The sequence below is a fragment of the Citrus sinensis genome, chromosome 3, assembly GCF_022201045.2.
Source record: "Citrus sinensis cultivar Valencia sweet orange chromosome 3, DVS_A1.0, whole genome shotgun sequence".
In the NCBI taxonomy this organism is placed as follows: Eukaryota; Viridiplantae; Streptophyta; class Magnoliopsida; order Sapindales; family Rutaceae; genus Citrus; species Citrus sinensis.
The window spans coordinates 9,072,988-9,092,251 of NC_068558.1; the positions used below are offsets into that span (position 1 = coordinate 9,072,988).

The window sequence follows — 19,264 nt, forward strand, 5'->3', positions numbered from 1 at the left end:
AAGAATTTTCATGAACAAAAATGCATGAGGCCAGAATGTAATGGACTAATTCGAAAATGGAAACTAGAGTATACTTTGGTCTAATTCCGGTATCAAATTAAAACTTTTTAGATCGTGATCCTATTATAATTTTGCTACAAGTTTGATTATTAACATGTTACATGCTCATGGTTTAGCAATTAGTAGTCTAATATTCTCTGTCAAAAAAGAAAAAAAAAGTTCAATATTTATTCTATAAATCATTAAATAAATACTAAAAGAAATTGTGTTTTTGCCGCGTGTTACTAAACCACGAAAAGTGAAGAAAGAAACATTTTGCCACCACTAGGGTTTAAGCCAAAACCCACCACGAAAACCAAAAATCACAAACACAAAGGCATTGAAACTAATCAATCAACCCAGAAAAGAAATTGAAGATGATGGCAGCTCTCACAAGAAGATTCTATCGCTCTCTTCTCTTAAACCCTAAATTCTCTGAGTCTCCAAAGCCCTTTTTCACCTCCAACATCTTCTCCTCCTCATCTCGCGTGGACTCCGACCTGGACGAGTCTGCTATCCACTCCGACGCCGACCCACTCCCTGACTCATCTTCAACTCAGAACTCGGGTCAGCAACGAGAGAGTTTTGATCGGCCCCTCGAAAACGGTCTCGATCCTGGCATTTTCAAGGTAAAACTTCGCCCCCCCATTTAAATTAAACATTTTGTTGGCATTTTTATTGTACACGGTGGACAAATTTGTCTGACATTTGATGGGTGTTAGTTTGTTTTTTCTTTTTTATTTATTTTTATTTTTTTAGGCAATATTGGTAGGACAGGTGGGCCAGAGTCCGGTGCAGAAGAAGCTGAAGAGTGGGAGGACTGTAACGCTGTTCTCGTTGGGGACAGGTGGAATTCGTAACAATAGGAGGCCATTGGAGAATGAAAATCCGACCGAGTATGCAAATCGGTGTGCTGTTCAGTGGCATAGAGTTTCGGTTTACCCCGAGAGGTTGGGTGGGGTTGTTATGAAGCATCTTGTTCCTGGGTAAGCCTTTTATTTTATTTTATTTTATTTTTTATCAAGAATGTTTCAATATATGACGCCACATGGATGCATGCTTATTCATGGTGTAAATGATTGCCTTTTTGTAGAACCACATTTCATCTCGGTTTCATTATGAGCCTTTTTTATAGTACTTTATTTAATTAGTAAATAATATAAGATTGATACAAATTATTCATGAGCATCAGAGCATGATGAAAGTCTAAATTTGCGTGCTCATTGGCATGGGAACTCATATTAAGCATTCAATCAAGAATCATTAACCATACCATAATTCAAAATTTGAAACTTATACTGGCTTAACTGGGTTACAAGTGAAACTCTGGCTCTCATGGACTCTCGTGGTGGGGTAAACTTAATGCCAGTATTTGTAGCTTATATACCAAATGTTGTTGTTAACTAGATGATGATCTGAGATGATTGGTAACCTATAAGTCTCTGGGAAAAAAATGAATTGTTTGTTGTTTCAACTTCAGTGATGTGGAACATTTCACCATTTGTATTGTTTAACTATTATTGCTAGTGTTTTTGTCATTCTTTTGTTTGTTTCTGTTTTAAACATTGCTGGTTCTTCTGAATTTGTATTTCTGATTGTGTCTGATTTCAGTTGCAGGTTATTACTTCCTGATCTCCATTATGACATTGAAATTCTTTTATTTGCTATAGGTCAACTATTTATGTTGAAGGAAATTTGGAGCAAAAAGTTTTCAATGATCCAATAACTGGCCTTGTCCGGCGTATAAGAGAGATTGCTATTCGTCGTAATGGTACTTACCTCATTTTCTTCTAGTGTGTTACTTGGCACCCAAAAAATGAAAATTACTTTTCTTCTTCTTTTTACATAAACTGCATCAATAAAATCTGACCTCAAACTTATAGAATTCTATTTTTGTAGCATATTACTTAAGAGTTATCTTTAATTTTTTTTTTTTTTAGTTATTTAAAAAAGACATCCCACTTTAGAAGCACGGCTCTACTTGAAAAAATCATTTCAAATTTGTCATTGTGACAATTCAGTAGCTACTTTAACCTCCATTACTTGTTTCAAACTATGTGCAACCTGCATTCAACATTTTGAAAAGTATCTTTTCTATGCTGCTTTCTTGTATCATCTAGTCGGATATTATTCTTTTACCTTACCTATGCTGACATGATTAGCATTTTTTCCCCCATTTCCATGAGACTAGTTTTGCAATTTTTTTTTTTCCTCCACCAAGCAGAACATGTATTACAAACTATGTGGCTATTCTCTCATCTCGGGGATGACACTAACTTAGAAGAAATATATATCTCCTCATGAGATATAATATATTTTGGGAACACTGGTTATTAATGAAAGCAGGAAGACAGAGGTGTATAGTGGCTATAGTTAGAATAATTTCAATTAAGGAGTGTCAGTATTATATTGAAGACATGTAAGGAATACTCAAATATTAAGGATCATAAGTGCAAAATATAAGCGAATTGTGAGTAAGGAAGGGTGAGGAATATGGTTGTTTTGGACCCAGCCATTTGACAAAACAATCAAACAAGTGGAAGTTAAAATGACATTAATTTTTATGAACAGTTAAAGACTAAACTTTTATAAGTTAATTTAACTGTCATATTATTCTTCTTAAAAAAAAAAAAGGAAGTCATATTATTCTTTGCTAGGCAACTTGCTTGAAGACCTTAACAATTACTAATTAGGCACTTACCGAGATCAAGTGTTTTTTGTCTTTCCTCCATGTATCTCATCATATAAGGTGATATTGATTTTAAACAAACACATCTTTGCTTTGTGTAAACGTCCCTTTTCCTGTGGTCCGAATGCTTTGAAAATGATGCAAGAAAAATTTTCTGCTGAAGACAACAGTAATTATTGTCAAAATATAACAACCAAAAATGTTCGGGCTGTCAATTTTGTAATCCAACATCAGCTGGGTGAGATGGCTAACTGGCATATTATTTCTGTCTGGATTTTTTTCTTGAGATTAGCTGCGCCACCTTGGAATTTTGTACTCTGTTATCATGGAAGTTTTAGATGGCTAAGAAGCTTTCGCACTTAGTTTATGGTGACAAAAGTTTACTCATGGATAGAGAACTGTGTTTTTCATTTTGCTGACCTCCTCCCATCATCTTTAACAAGCTTTTCCAATGTGGATGTGGCAGGTCGTCTTGTGTTTTTGGGAAAAGGTGGTGATGCGCAGCCACCATCTCCGTCAGAGGTTAGAGGTGCGGGCTATTTCTGAAAGCATAGCCTGAAATGGGAACAACCGGAATTCATTAAACATTGACTCGAATTTCGGTTCACTTGTGTAATTATATTTTTCACTATTCTTCCCAGTTAGTCGTGATGGATGCAGAATTGGGCCTAGTGTGAAAAACTTTGAGCCAATCGGCCCAATCCTTTTAAGCCAGAAAAGCTCTCGGTATCAATCTTTATTATCGACGGTGACGTTTCTAATGCCGCAAAGAAAAATGAAAAATTGCTGGTTTCTTCAATGGGGTTATTGGCTCATTGCTAATTCATCATATCATCATTATAAGGTGCTTTAATTGGGGAAAATTTTGAAAATAAATAGTGTGATATATTGTGATGTATATGACGAGTAACAAATTGAAAAGGTGGGTGAGTTAGTGAATTTCATGAACTTCAAAAAGAACACTTCACATGTGTTCTTTGAAATTGAGGTGGATATACTATTGTGATGAAAATTGAAAAGAGGAGAAGATTGAATGAATGGTCCGAATTGCTGGACTATAATTGTGAATAATATGTAGCCATGGAGTATCATCGGAGTTCAAATTTGTACATCATGTGTCATTGAATAATGTCGGTCAAAAATCACTGCATCGTTCCCACTATACATCTAGCGTATGTTCATTTTTTTTCTTTCGTACATTTTGGAAAAAACATTAATCGTGCCAGTTGCCACCGCTCAGCGTGTAATGGGTGGGTTATTTACACTGTAAAAATTATTTTAAATATTATGTTGTTGCGTGTAATCATATTAATTTTTAAAAAATTAAGTTTTATTTTGTATACTCTTTTAAATTCTTAAAAAAAATCTTACTTAAATTATTTAAATTAATAATTTTATTTACTTAAAAAGACCAATAAGATCATTTAATACACATAATTTTAAGCGATTTGACACTTACGATAATATAATCAAGTCAAGTTGTGAATAGATTATTTAGCATAATTTTAATTATTAAATTTTTACTTATTTATGTTCAATATTAGATTTTCCACCAAAAATAACTTGCAATGCACCTTAACAGAAAGTATTATATACGTAATACCAAAAAAAAAAAAATTCACATAAAGTGAGTTTTTTTAATTTTATTTTTGAGACAAACGAATCGCATTTATTATCTAGTCAGTTTTTTTTTTTAAATATTGATTTTCTCGTTACTCATCTAAATATTAATTAATATATTAAAAATAAAAGTTTTATGGTTTAAGAAATAAGAATTATACATTAAATAATGAATGTCTTACATGAGTTTTCAAAATAATTATATAATATTGACTTATGGTAAAATATCCTTAATAGTAATTTATACTATAGCTATATTTGTAATAAATTTTTTTTTATTAAAATCATATTGTTTAAAGTAAATTTTTTAGAGTGGAAATAACAGCACCCGTATGCAATCTATACATCAGTACATATATGAAATAAAAATAGAGCTGAATTGTAATATACTGAAGTGGCGGTGATAACTGATAACAACGTTTAAGACTTTTTTAGTTAAAGCATACTTTTGCTGAAAGTTTGCACGTTTTGTTGCTGCAGTATACTGCATACATCTCAATTTAAACGTTTATTGCATAGGTAATGACCATTTCAAAATTGATAATATGACCCCAAAAAAAAAATAATTACCTTACAAAATTGTTTAATTTAATAATTTATCTAAATAATATGTATTTATCTCAATCTTGATGGCATCTATTTATTTAAAAAAAAGTTCGCTTTCCTTTTTTTTTTTCTCTTAATAGTGTATCATTTTTTACGCATCCTTAATAAGATACTCCCAACCAATTCTTTATTTTTTTAATCAAATAAATCCATAAAAATTCCTTCTAATTTGTAAATGTTCTCCTGTTAATTAAAAAAAAAAAAAAAAGGAAGAAGAAATCTCATGGTACGTATAGGGTGGTCCAATTTGATGGACATATTAAATAAATCAAGGCCGTTCAAGTCACCGGGGCCCAACCGTTGTGGCCTTTTGCTGACGTGTACGTCACTGATGCAAGTGGACTGTTACAGCACTAGAACGAAGGCCTTACAAACGACACAACCAAATGGAACAGAAATAACCGACGTCGAGCACAACGCAACCACTTCGCGCGCGCGCTCTCTCTCTCTCTCTCTCTCTGTCGTCATCACTCGTCATCCACCGAGATAAAAGAAAAATAAAACGACAAGACAGCCACTGATTCGTATCAGTATTTTTAATCAGTAAGCTAATGACCGTACACGTGGGTTCGTTGCATTGTCAGCTGATGACGCGCTCTATGCATGCCCAGCTCGTTTATCTGATCAAATGGTTTCGAATCGATCAGGGCCATGACACTTGGCAATCATCGAGTGGTATTAAGGCCTTAAAGTTGACCGCCGGTATAATGATGAGATACAAATTACGACGTCGTATATTTGTTAATAATTGCAATATTTCTCATGAATGTGAAGGGGACGTGCTAGTATTTATTATGGATAAAAGTGACATGTTTTGGTCATCATAAAATTTTACCATCCCAAATTTATTTGAATTTTTTGTTTATTCGATATGATATGATAATTACACACCGTATGATCAAAATGCCAATTCGCATTCTAATTTATCTGATACTATTTGTAAGGATTTCTGCCCACCATTTGAACGCTCCTGATTTTGACATGTTACGTATGCACAGCTGTACAATATAATTCCCCAACAATCACATTAGGCTCTTAATTAATAATGATCAAACTCAGCTGTCGCGAATTCATGCCATTTAAAAACTCGACCAGCCCAATCCAGATTTCTGAGTACAGAAACCAGCTAGCTCATAACTCTTATGCCAAATTTATTATCAAGACTTGACAAAAACAAAGACAAAACACAACTCAAAAAACTCAATGAGTAGAAATATATTATGAGCTGTCTCCAGCAAACCCATTTCGCCAAATTAAGTTAGAACATCAAAAACCAATGGATGTGAAGAAAATAGTGGTGATTGTAGAAGATGTTGACGCGGCAAGAGCAGCACTTTTGTGGGCACTTCAGAATCTTCTTCGTTTCGGTGATGTCGTCACTCTTCTTCATGTATTCCCTTCGTTGAATTCAAGAAACAGGAAGAAACTGAGGCTGCTTCGCCTGAAAGGGTATCAGTTGGCTCTTTCTTTCAAAGACATATGCAACGATTTCTTTAATGTAAGTTTTAGTTCTGTAACCGTACGTAGAGCTACTGTTTAATCTTAGCAAAATTTTGTTGTTTGTGGGAATGCGTCTTGTATGAGACTGATGGATGTTATGTCGTCGATGGATCTTATGTTGTTGATATAGATGAGAAAATTGTAATGTTACAGACAAATGTTGAGATAATAGTCACGGAAGGGGATCAAGAGGGTGCCAGGATTGCGGCTCTTGTGAGGGAGATTGGTGCTTCTGCTCTTGTTGTTGGTCTCCATGATCGCAGCTTTCTTCACAAGTGAGTTTGTACATATTTAAAACTCTACTTTTATGATTTGTGTGATGATTGTGATGATGCTTTTTAGTGGGTTAAAAGGGAGATAAAGTGAGCTTCTCTGGAAAGTTCAATTAGCGAATCAACTGTCTTGTAGGTCATTGGGCTGAGTTTCTGTCTTTCAAGCATTGTCTTGAAATTGAAAATCCATTGTTGCAGCCACGATGGTGAAGTGAAGGAGCCAAAATGTTTTATGGGTTTTTGGACCTTTGGTTAAGAAATTGGTCAATAGTAGATATTGGTTTGGTGGCTGAATCAATCTTAACAAACTGGAGAAGAAAGTTTTATTTTGTTAATAGCAGTAGCAAATGGGGGGCCCTTGACCAAACGTGCCCTAATGTGATTGAAAACCACTAGTTTCATTGTTAATCCACTCAAACGTCATCAAACAACAAGACCCTTTAGAAAATGGTTGCCACAAGACGTCCAATTGTACTAAATTAATATGGGTATATGAGCTGCAATCATTTACTGCAAGCTTCAGGGACCAAAATCTTATCCATATGAATTATGCAGAAATGAAACGACATTGGTTCATGTGAACTTTGTGCTGTAACCAAGGAGAGAAATTATATTTATAGAAGTAGACACTAGACAGAACTCAAAACAGTGTTTGTTTTCATAATTGTGCAGGTTGGCCATGTCGCATAACGATATATCAAGCAGCTTCAATTGCAGAGTACTTGCTATCAAACAACCTGCAGCATCACCCCAGCTGAGGACCCAAACCAGTGCAGCAACAACACCTGACAGATCATCTAACCTGGACTTTTCGCTTTCGCAGATTGAGATTGATAGATTAGAGTGAGATTCCTCATTTCAATTTCTTACCCATCATTATTTACCTGCTCCCCTGATAAAGTTTCCTAATGATGAACAAATTACAAACTATTTTTCTGCATCAACCCAAATGCCTTTTGTTGCAAGAATCAAGTGTTTTCAAGTGATGATTACACACAATGTTTGTATCCTATCTAACAAGTCATACAAAGCAATAATTATTAATAGCTGAGATACCTATGTTGCTCATAAATTTTGTAACATTGTGTCAAGTGCATTATCATATCGTTGGCCATGTATTAACTAATGCAGATACTATCATGAATGGATTGCAGAGTCCCTGATATTCCTCCACCAAAAATTCCATATCGAATCTGCCCAAACCCATCTGCGATAATATGGAGATCAAGGAAATCAAGAAGAAAGGGCAGTTCTCGAAGGGAGGCCCACTTGTGAGCTAATTTATATATCAAAGGCCTGTTAATCGTCCAGACAGATCATTTAGATAGTTTTGGCTGTTTAGGCACAGTCTGGTGTCTGCCTTTTTTACCCCCTTCCTCTCTCTCTTTAACTTGCCTCACATCACACACTTAGATATACAAAAGCACAGTGGAATTGACATTGCTTACAAATTTCTGATTTGTGGAAGATTTGATTACGACATTGTAGTTTGTACACATAGTGAGAATAACACAGCATTCACAGTGAGAATAACAAAGCATTCATCTTTTTCTTCTCTTCTTGCTATATGCAGCCAAGTTTGGGCTTCAATACCTACCAATCCTTAAGCAATTTCTTCAGAAGGTACTGATCTGATATTCCGACAAAATTTTTTAGATAAAATGTTAACAAAAACAGCCATAAACCGAGCTCAATTTACTTAATTGTGAACACGGTAAATTGGAACCATTTTAATGTTGTTTTTGTTAGGGTTTATCTCTTTATCTTTATCTTTTTTCTTTTTTTTAATTTCTTTAAAAGCACAAGCAATCACTAAGTTAGGTCAAACGTAAATTACAGTCTAAAAGATCTCAACCACTCAATCTGTTAAAATCTTATCCAATGGATGATGTTTAATTTGTCCAAAAGTAGTAACGAATGGAAACTGGCTGAATTGGTTTGTTTAGAATGATGGGCAACCTGAACAAATGGTTTGAAGACTATTTGTGGAGGGTAAAAATTATAAATTTAAGAGGAAATGCTCCAGGGTTTTTGAAAAGGGAGAAAAATTAAAAAATGAAAAGTGCTGGTTTAGGCCTCTAGGGATTGTAGAGTTATAGAATTTAATTAAAGTAAAATAAATTAAAATCTTTTTAATAGAATAAGATAGTAATCTAGTTGTTTGACATAAATATTCTTTTGAGTGGTGCATATATTTGTTCTTCACAAGTTGATTAGTTTGGTAGCATTAAAAACAAATTCTATCATAGTTGATCTTAATTTAATTTTGTAATAAAAGATGTAATTATAACATCAACTTTTATTATAAAGTCAACACTATTGTTTTGTTTTTGATTCATCACAATAGATATAATTTGATTTGTTCAATATTTCAGTTTAGTTAATGTGTTATCATATCAATAAAAATTTTAAGTAATTAAAAAATAACTTCAAGAATAATACAAAAAAATTAGGTTTATATATAATATTGAAAATACATAAATTGCTAAGGGTATTTTTGAGACTTGAAATTAAAATTTTTCATTTAGACTTCAAACTTTAGATAAAAGTGAACTTTTTCTATTCAGATAAAATTGTCTAACAATAAGTGATAAGTTAAAAAAAAATAAACAACTTAAAATAAATAATTATCTAAAAAAAAGTTAAATTCAGATTTCAAACTAAAAAACAAATAGCACCTAACTATAATTTTTTTAATTCAATTCTTCGGAGTGTATTAATACTTTTGATAGCAACAAATAGAATTAAAATCATTATTGAAATGTAGTATCTATTTTTTTTTAACCATATTGAATTTAGTTTCATTAAAAGAATATGTAATATTGTGAATCGTTTACACGTAAGTGATAAAATTTGAAGTATAGCCACATATTCAATTGAAATTGCTAGTAAATTTACAAATCAAAAAATAATATAACTGATAATCCAAAATCAATATAATTGAATTGGGACAAATAAAACACTGCTAGATTTTTGGTTATTGCATTTAATCATTCAAAAAAACAGTTATAATATGAGACACTTACAATTAGCATTAAGATATATTGAATTGTAAGCATTATGGATGCGTTTGGCACATTGTTTTGTACCATATTATTTTAGTTATATTGCATTATACTGTGTTATATTAAGGTATATCCCTCTTTGGTGTAATATAAACTCTATTATATAAAATAGTATTATTTATATTAATGTTAAAATTAAATTAATATTATTTTAAATTCATTAAGATTTTAGGGGTTTATTAATAATTTTTGAAATTAAGTTAAAATATTTATTTTTATATATTAATTTTTGTAATAAAAATGATTTAATAATAAACTATTATTAAATAATAAAATATTGCAATATTATGTTTTATATTAATCATATTATATTGTAATATCATTTATTTCTATTTATTAGTTATTATAATATAGGATACTAATGTTGAATATAATTGTTTAATTTAATTTTTTTTAAATTTAGTGTGTTTTTAAATAATTAATGATTAAATAAAATTTATAAATTTAATTTTTACTTATTATAACGATAATAAAACGATTCTATGTAATGAAAATAAAATAATGTATTATTATTTGTTTATTAGATATTTTGGTTTATTACTATCTTATATTATTATTTAAATTATTATATTTGTTTAAATATAAATATAAATTTAACAACTTTATAATTTATTAAATAATAAAAAATTAAATAATTATATTTAAAATGTGAATAGTATTTTAATGCAATAAAACCTAAACTGAACCTTGCAAGTAGTGGCGGATTTAGAAAAATAATTTACCGAGGGCTAAATTAAATAATAGCAAAATGTAAAAATTGAAACTTAAATATATAAAATTTTTGGTAACCCACTTACAATTGTTCTCTACGCGATTTCATATTCTGAAAACATTGTGCAATAGACTCATTATCAATACTATTAAATCCATCTTTTTCTACACAAACAATCAAATTATCATTCATCCATTTATCTCCTATCTAATTCCGAAGTTCATTCTTCATAAATTTCATTGCTCAAAATTATATATATGAGTACTTATGTAAAAATAAATTAATTACAATTGAAAAAATTAATTTACTAATAGTTATAAGCAAAATCACTAAAAAAAGAAATTGTAAAGACTATAATTAGTCACTTGAACAATTACAATTTATATAGAGATGTGTTGACATGTGAACAAAAAATAAAATACGAAATTCTTAACTTAATTTGAAAAAAAAAACCGAAAAGAACATGCTTATTCTCATTACGATTATGAGAATAAAGAACAGAACTGATGCCTGCAACTTCCTCTTTTCTTCAAGACAATCCCTAATTACAAGTTTGGCACTCACCGTTCAGTTTTGGGATTATAAATATTTTGGGCTGTGGGCTTTATTTTTTTAAGTAAAATTATTACTTTATAATTATTAAAATAATAGTTTAAATTTTAAAGAATGAGATTATCTAATAATTTTTACAGGGGTTATTTTAAATTTTAAATTTTCTTTTAAACAAAAAAAAGATTTTTTTTTTAGTGGGGCCTTGAGCCCCCAATGGTCCTGCACTGGCACTGCATCCGCCCCTGCTTGCAAGAGCTTATTTATATGTATTTTATTGTATTAGCTACATTTTTTTAATAAATGCAATGCAATCAGAAACTACATTCAAATATGGGTTACCATAAAAACAATACTCTAAATGCAATGTAACCTACCAAATGCACCTTATGAAAACTATGATGTATGTCGTGTAATACATGCTATCAACAATGTAATCAGTTGAGATTAATGAAACACTTTTATTTAATAGAAAATGATATCAATAGTGAAAATATATTAAATTTACCCCCTACTATTATAATACTATTAATAACAATTGCGTGAACATTATCTAGTACATTAGACAAGTGTTGTCGTGCTGATAAGCATAAGTTGTATAACATTCATCACCTTTTAACATATTACTCTTAAGTCCTTAACTGGTAATAAAATTTTATTTAATAATTAATTCTAATTAATACCTATTTTAGTGTTTTATGTAATATAAAATAATAAGTGTTAGGGGTCAATCTCGTAATAAAAGTGGTACTTATAATTGCACATAATATACACTATTATTTGGAGATGGCCAAGGTACAGACGCTGTACCTAACAGCACAGCTGCACTTTAGTCAGCTTCACAAAGGGTGCATTTGGTTCGTAATTTCTCTCTCCTGTGCTTGTATGTCCTTCCACCATTGGGTGGCTACGTAACAGACAACGTACGATAGCAAGCTCCCTATTATTTAATCGCATGCATCGTGAATTTTATTTTTTTTTTGAAAAAACTTACATCATGAAATTGGGATAAAAAAATTCGGTAATTACTCTACTTGCTGATCACCTGATTTGTTGTGTTGTTTTGGTGTTTGAAATTTTATCTTAAAATATTTGATGTTTTGAGCATGCAAGAACTAAAATGGTTAATTAATTAATTAATTTTTTAAAGTTGCTGAAATCATCATCCACCCCACTGTCACAAGTCCAATCCATAAAAAAGAGCTCACATGAAGATTAGAATAATAGGAGAAAATTATAGTGCAATAGAAGTACCGTGTCATCATTGCACCTAATCGTTAAATTTTAAAAGATTCATTCATCTAAGTGAATCTAACAACTGGATGCAATGGTGGCATAATGAGAGAAAATTATAGTGCAACAATGGTATCATATTATTGTTGCACTCAGTTGTTGAATCCCAATAAATTCATTCATCTAAATAGATCTAACGACTGAATGTAACGATGACACAGTACCACCATAGCCGAACCTAAAATAATGATAATAATATGAAGCTTGTTATCTTGTACGATAATATAAAAAATATGATTTTTTTTACAATCATTTGATGAAAATTTAACGATCGTGAAAATATAAGATAATAAAATTATATTATTTTACAATCGTTGAATTTTTATTAAATGACTGTGAAAGAATCATATTCCTTACATGGTAAGATAACTAGAGCCAAATTAATGATAATAAAAGACCGGTAATCTTTTGGGTTGATTTTTTTAAGTCACCCGTCTGCAAGCATTTTATCGTTTAAGCCAGTTACATTTTATTTCTGTTATGTGCATGTGGCGCACTTTTATTGGTTAAGTAGTCAAGTCATAGGCTGTAAGTTATGAAAACAGTAACTTAGGGAGATCCTTGAATTGCTCGTTTACACTGCAACTTGTGTCGGAATTTTGTCGGCTTTGTTGTGCTTGCATGCTGTAGATGCTTTGGTTCAGCCCTCCAAGCTAACCTTTCAGAACTTAAGAGACTCAAGGAATTGTCTAATTTCATCACCAGACAGACACATTGCCTTTAATACTATGTTTTGGTTGTAATTTTTTTTTATTAATTACGGTGTTATAGTATTAAGAAATTGTCACAATCTTCTTTTTAGTTAGTTACTGCCTAAGGAATGAGAAGAATGCGAGTTAAACCAACCGTGCTCTGTATCTTTGAAATTCAAAAAAATTGTACAAGTTAGGTTCCTCACATATATAAATTTAAAACAAATATTTCTCTTTTTCTTTCTTTATTATTTATAGAGGTGTACGGAATCCAGTATTAGGTTTCTCACATATATAAATTAAAAGAGTAAGCTTATGTTACAATTTATGTAAGAAACATAACTGACACGACCAATTAACTGATGTAAGCGCAACACGTGTCAATTTGGGACAGTAATAAAAACTTATTGAAATCAGTTGGAAACCAATTGCAAAATGGATCAATGGTAAAGTCGATCCCAGGCGTTTCTCATTATAGCCGGTTCAATTTGCTCTGTCATTTCTTTCCATCTGCTTAACATTTTACCTTTCCACTAAAATAAACTAACAAATTTCCTACTTTCATCCTTTCATTCCTAACCCTTGATATGCGCCCTTCACTAAGCTTCGCTTACACACGTAACCCATGCTCATTTTGCTGCCATGCTTTTATCAGGATCAATTTTGAGATTTTTCCAAATCACCGTGTTCCAATAATAACGACCCACCCATAACAAGGAATGATGTGAGGGAAAATATATGGTGAAGACAACTTAACAAGATGATGCTTCAAATTTTAGCATTTTCTGTGATATTCCAGCGCCTCTACCTTCGATTTTATGGTGCTGCAATTTTTTTTTTTTTTGACAAGTGGTGCTGCAATTTTTTTGGTTTCCCCAATTTGTGATCTGAAAAAATGAAATAGGAATTTGGTTATCTCGTTTGCTGCTTCTATTGCTTTCCCTCTTTCAAAACTTATTTACTGTACTTTCTGTCTTGAATTTTCTGGAATATTTAGACGACCGCTCGTCACTCATCATTTCCCTCTAAAATTATCATTACCGACTAACCCCTTAGGTTAGTTTTTTCAACAACCGTTTTAGCAGGTTGCCATTCTTTTGTTTTTAAAAATGAATTTACAGCCAGTACCTGAACCTAATTTTGCGTTAACTTTCATCATAGCTGTTGGATCTACAAAATGAGGAATCCAACGATTCATTTTCTCGGAATGTTACTTACAGTAAATGTAAGTCAAGCGCTGCCAAATTAAAAATAAATATTTCTCTTTTTCTTTCTTCATTGTTTAACACTAATAACATGTGCACGTTATTAGAGATCCTATCTAGATAAATCAATTTCGTGATAGTATAATTTGGATATCTAAACTCAAAATAAATTATACTTCTAGATATTTGAATTGTACACAAAGAGACTCGAACCCTTTCTCATATTAATAGCTCGCTACTAACGAATCATTTCAAAATAAAAATTTAAGGTAATTTATATAAAGAAAGAAAAGAATCCTACACTTCTAAATTACTATATATTTGTAGTTCAACATACATTAAGGTGACACTTAATTTAGGAGACATCTCTTAAATTGTAGGTTCTAAACGAGACTTTATTCGCTTGATAGTAATTAATTCATTCCACTATCAAATGAATAAATACCGTATTTATTTATTTATTTTATCTTACTATTATTTGTTTTGTGCGACACTAAAAATCTTAATATTTGAATTTGAATTGATTTTGTTATTTATCAATTGAATCATAAAATATAATAATAAATAATTTTACATTTATTATCCAATAGGTAAGTGACACATCATATTTTTACTTGAGTTACAACTTAAAAGTTGGGACTCCCAAACATTGTTCAGTTTCTATCTTTCTTACAAAACTAAGGGACTGCAAAAATTGTGTTATAAAAATTGGAACGTTTCATTTGAAATCAAGGTGAAAGGAGGGAGCGCCCGAGCGAGCGAATTCAAGTCGGAGCCAAAACGGAAGCTAGCGGGAACCTTGGGCTCGACAAAGAAAACAAACAGCAGCTAGAAACTAACTGTTGCAAAACTTAGCCGCCACCAGGAACCAGCCCAGCGTCGTGGCTGCAGCAGCCCACACCCCACCACTTTTATTTATTTACTTGTTTCAACAAAGAGCAAGCTGGCTCACTTATTATTATTGTTGTTCGCTCACTCTCCTGTCTCTTAAAAGACCCGAGTCTACTGCCCCCCAGCTACTGAGTCTAGTCGGATTCCCCGTTCCAATCATTTGACTATTTGAGTTGACTCACACAGCCGAGCCAGAAAATTAATAAAAATAAAAAAATAAAATAAAGCCGTTGAAACATGTATAGTTTCAGATCCGGCTGATCTTTTTCTTGTTTTGCTCTCTGGTTCTTCAGTCTTTTCGCTAGCTCGGCTCAGATCCGGCTTAGATCCAGCGCCGATCTTTCCCTCTTTCTCTCTTCATTCTCCCTCCATTTCTCTGTCTAATTTTAACAAACAAACTTCTTCTTTCTCTCTCTTTCTTTCTCACTCCATCAGCAGAGCTACGTCGTCGTTTCCTTTGCTTGTTCGGTTCTGAAGTCTGATGTCTGGAGTTACGAAGGTGGAGTCAGCGATCGGATTTACGATCAGTGACTGTCACTTCCTTTTTGCTGGAAAATAGCTTAAAAAAATCAAATTATGAAATGATTTCTCTTTTGTAAGGGAAAAAAAAAAGTTGTTGAGCTGTCTTACTGAAGAACGCAACAGGGTAAAACGATCGGCGGCGGCGGTTTCATGAATTTCGCGGTAAGTAACAGAGTGATTCTTGTAAAGTCTTTTGATTGTCTAATAAGTAACTGATTGTCTAAAAAGTAATTTCCATATTTTTTTTTGTTTTTCTTGTTAAAAAAAATAAATCTGTATTTTGAAAGCTGGATTGGATTTACAGGCAGGAATAGTGACTGGAAAAGCTGGAGGCTCGATGGATTGGAGCGTAAACACTGCTTACAAAACTTACAAAGGTACAAATAGTTCATTTAAATTTGATTGGAAAAATTGAGGTGTTGCTGCTTTTAATTCACAGACTGCTTACAGTATAATGGAATTACTTAGCTTTCAAGTACAATTGAGTGTTTACGAAACGCTTTTCACTGTCAGTGCTTTTAAAAATTATGTTAACAGAGCAGCTGTTAACCAACTTAACCTATGTTGTTCGAGCGTAAGGTTCTCCTAAAAGCTGTTTGTTTGTGTCATCTTACGTAATATTTTGTACTGCTAGTGTGGTTGAAGATAGTAACTTTATTGGACCATGTAATTTAATCCAGAACAACATTTCGACAATAGGAGATGTAGGCAGGACATAATGCGGGTGTTAAGGGATTGATGAAAGGATCCATAGAACTTTAACGGTTGGCTTAGGCTGGCATTGTTGACTTGTTTAATATTGTGTAGTAATCTGAAGTGTTCAATGCAGTTTGCTTTTTTTTTTTCCCTTTTTTATTTTTTAAAAGATGTGGTGGAGAAATGAATCATGCCTTAACTAAGAATCTACAAATTCCTTTTCTCTTGTTGATTGTAGGAGTAGAAGTGGAGCCCAAACACATGATGGATATGACACTAATTCCAAGCATTGATCCAATAGATATTGGATTGGGTTCTTCAGAAAAAGGAAATGCTGCTCCTTCAGCTAAGCCAAGAAAGAAGACAATGACTTCAGTTTACCTTAAGTTTTTTGAGACGGCTCCGGATGGGAAAAGTCGAAGATGCAAGTTTTGTGGTCAAAGCTATTCCATTGCAACCGCCACTGGTATGTTTCGTCCACTTGCTTCAGTTAGACCATGAATATCTAACTGTCTATTTATAGTTATATATGAGCATTTGCAATTGAGATGTCACTACTATTTCTCCTTTACCCTGTTAAATGCTAGATGAATCTGTTTTGCTATTTGGCAAGCTTATGGGAGGCCTGAGCATTTTTAGAATATCAAAACCCGTATGCAATGCTCTTGCGTCTAATACTCTTCCTTTTTGTTTAAGGTAATTTGGGTAGACATCTGGCTAATCGGCATCCAGGATATGATAAATCAGGGGATGCTGCCACCAGTACTGCCACAGCACCACAAACTACAGTCATAGTTAAGAAATCTCAGCCGCAGGCTAAAGCACACCAGGTGGATTATGATCATCTAAACTGGTTGCTGATCAGGTGGCTCATTCTAGCTTCTCTCCCTCCTTCAACATTGGAGGAGAAGTGGTTGATGAACTCCTTTAGATTTCTAAATCCATCAATACAACTTTGGCCGGGTGACAAGTACAAAGCAGTGTTTCGTGAAGTTTTCAGGAGCATGCAGGAAGATGTAAGGTTATCATTAGAACAAGTTTCTTCTAAACTCTCAATCATTCTTGATTTCTGGACTTCCTATGAGAGTTTCTTTTATATGAGTGTCACATGTCAATGGATTGATGAAAGCTGGTCCTTTCGGAAGGTGCTTCTTGATATATGTCACATACCTTACCCTTGTGGAGATTCAGAGACCTATCACTCCCTAGAAAAGGTTCTTGAGAATTACAATATTGAAAATAAAGTTCTGTCTTGTACACATGATAATAGTCAGAATGCTATCCATGCATGCCATACTTTAAAAGAGAAGTTCGATGGTCAGAAAGTGGGACCCTTCTGCTATATCCCCTGTGCTGCTCGTACCCTGAGCTTGATCATAGATGATGGATTAAGAACCACGAAACCTGTAATCTCTAGAGTCCGGGAGTTTGCACTTCAGTTAAATGAATGTACAGACTTTTCGGAGGATTTTATTCAATTTTCAATGGCCTATAGAGAAGGCAGTTGGAAATTTCCCCTCGACACTTCAGCACGATGGAGTGGCAGTTACCAAATGCTTGATATAGTGCACAAGGTACTTGTTCTTTCCTGTAAGGCTCTTGTATAAGGTACAAGAAAATAACTCAATACTCTACATCTCTTGTATTGTGCTCCGTAGATGCTATTTAGTGGCTAATGATGGCTTGAGATTGCAGGCTGGTAAGACCATGGAAGCTGTTGTCAGGAAGAATGGAGAAAAATTAGGTGACCGGATGATACTAACCGCCGCAGAGAAGACTGCAGTCAGTATTGTGCACGGATACTTAGAACCCTTCTATAAGACCACTAATAACATGTGCACGACCAAAATGCCCACAATTGGGCTGATTCTCTTCTTCATGGATCACATTTCTGAGATGATTACTGTGTGCAGAGAATCCCGTCATACCCCTGAGTGGCTAAAGAGTGCAGCTGAAGACATGGCCAAAAAGGCCAGGAGTTACAGCAGCCAAGTTTGCAACATATTTACCTACATGACAGCCATTCTTGATCCCCGGATCAAATGCGAGCTTATTCCTGAGAACCTCAACTCAGAAAATCACCTAGAAGAAGCAAGAGCCCATTTTATGAGAAATTATTCTACCGGCCATTTCCCATCCGTTACAAGTGGATATGGTGCTCATGAGATCGAAGATGGAGGGAGTGTTTCTTTTGCAGAGGAAATCGCCCGAAAGAAACGAAGAGGCAGCATAGTCAGTGCTACGGACGAGCTCACTCAATATCTCTCAGAGCCTCCAGCTCCAATGCCAACAGATGTTCTGGAGTGGTGGAAGGTGAACAGCACCCGATACCCTCGGCTATCAGTGATGGCTCGAGATTTCCTGGCAGTACAGGCAACTTCAGTGGCTCCCGAAGAACTATTTTGCAGTAAAGGCGATGAAATTGATAAACTACGCTTTTCCATGCCACATGATAGCACGCAAGCTATCCTTTGCATAAAGTCATGGGCACAGGATGGAATCAAGTTCAAGTATAGATCTACTGAGATAGATTACGAGAGGTTGATGGAATTGGCAGCAGCTTCGGTAGCTGATAATAATGTTACCAGTTCCGACAAGAAACAAAAATGACAATGGAGACCCAACTTTGAAGAATTGAGTAACAGAAGATGTAAAATAGCTGGTGCCTCTAATTTATGCCATGTCCTTAGTAATCTGTTTGTAATTTAGCATCCGCTAGAAAGTGGAACTGTGGAAGTTCAAATTCTATTGGTCGTTGTTGTATGTACGAAGTGAAAATTATGTATTACTGTACAGTTGAGGATTATGATAATGTTAACCAGGGAAGGAGACTGTAATTATTAACTAGTGTTATCAGATTGAGAGAGAGAGTAATATTATAAAGATCATCTCAGGGTAATCTTTTGTCCGTAA

The 19,264-nt window shown here is 33.3% G+C and overlaps 3 protein-coding genes across 4 annotated transcripts; all 3 read left to right on the forward strand.

Moving 5' to 3' along the window:
* Positions 1-248: 248 nt before the first annotated feature.
* LOC102620340 (single-stranded DNA-binding protein, mitochondrial) lies at positions 249-3,527 on the forward strand. Its single transcript, XM_006494191.4, has 4 exons — positions 249-668; positions 799-1,025; positions 1,710-1,810; positions 3,195-3,527. The coding sequence occupies exons 1-4, from the start codon at positions 417-419 to the stop codon at positions 3,272-3,274; spliced, it is 660 nt and encodes a 219-aa protein (XP_006494254.2). The 5' UTR covers positions 249-416; the 3' UTR covers positions 3,275-3,527.
* A 2,482-nt stretch (positions 3,528-6,009) lies between these two features.
* Positions 6,010-8,281, forward strand: LOC102620062 (uncharacterized). 2 transcript variants are annotated; one of them, XM_025093901.2, is made up of 4 exons: positions 6,010-6,452; positions 6,608-6,729; positions 7,399-7,569; positions 7,858-8,281. In XM_025093901.2, exons 1-4 carry the CDS (start codon positions 6,231-6,233, stop codon positions 7,940-7,942), a joined length of 600 nt encoding a protein of 199 aa, XP_024949669.2. In that variant the 5' UTR covers positions 6,010-6,230; the 3' UTR covers positions 7,943-8,281. The 2 variants fall into 2 exon arrangements, with proteins under 2 accessions (XP_024949669.2, XP_006494253.2); XM_006494190.4 differs by having other exon boundaries at positions 6,013-6,452; positions 7,881-8,281.
* Positions 8,282-15,181: 6,900 nt separating this feature from the next.
* Positions 15,182-19,264, forward strand: LOC107174830 (zinc finger BED domain-containing protein DAYSLEEPER). Its single transcript, XM_015526026.3, has 5 exons — positions 15,182-15,817; positions 15,960-16,032; positions 16,590-16,817; positions 17,048-17,925; positions 18,047-19,264. The coding sequence occupies exons 1-5, from the start codon at positions 15,806-15,808 to the stop codon at positions 18,959-18,961; spliced, it is 2,106 nt and encodes a 701-aa protein (XP_015381512.2). The 5' UTR covers positions 15,182-15,805; the 3' UTR covers positions 18,962-19,264.

Excerpts from the sequence above, each read along its gene's own strand:
- LOC102620340 (XM_006494191.4), top strand. The coding sequence starts at position 417 with ATGATGGCAGCTCTCACAAGAAGATTCTATCGCTCTCTTCTCTTAAAC. Across the intron at positions 669-798 it reads TCGATCCTGGCATTTTCAAG|GCAATATTGGTAGGACAGGT; the intron begins GTAAAACTTCGC and ends TTATTTTTTTAG. Across the intron at positions 1,811-3,194 it reads GATTGCTATTCGTCGTAATG|GTCGTCTTGTGTTTTTGGGA; the intron begins GTACTTACCTCA and ends TGGATGTGGCAG.
- LOC102620062 (XM_006494190.4), top strand. The coding sequence starts at position 6,231 with ATGGATGTGAAGAAAATAGTGGTGATTGTAGAAGATGTTGACGCGGCA. Across the intron at positions 6,730-7,398 it reads GATCGCAGCTTTCTTCACAA|GTTGGCCATGTCGCATAACG; the intron begins GTGAGTTTGTAC and ends ATAATTGTGCAG. Across the intron at positions 7,570-7,880 it reads ATTGAGATTGATAGATTAGA|AGTCCCTGATATTCCTCCAC; the intron begins GTGAGATTCCTC and ends AATGGATTGCAG.
- LOC107174830 (XM_015526026.3), top strand. Across the intron at positions 16,818-17,047 it reads TTCCATTGCAACCGCCACTG|GTAATTTGGGTAGACATCTG; the intron begins GTATGTTTCGTC and ends TTTTTGTTTAAG. Across the intron at positions 17,926-18,046 it reads TGCTTGATATAGTGCACAAG|GCTGGTAAGACCATGGAAGC; the intron begins GTACTTGTTCTT and ends TTGAGATTGCAG.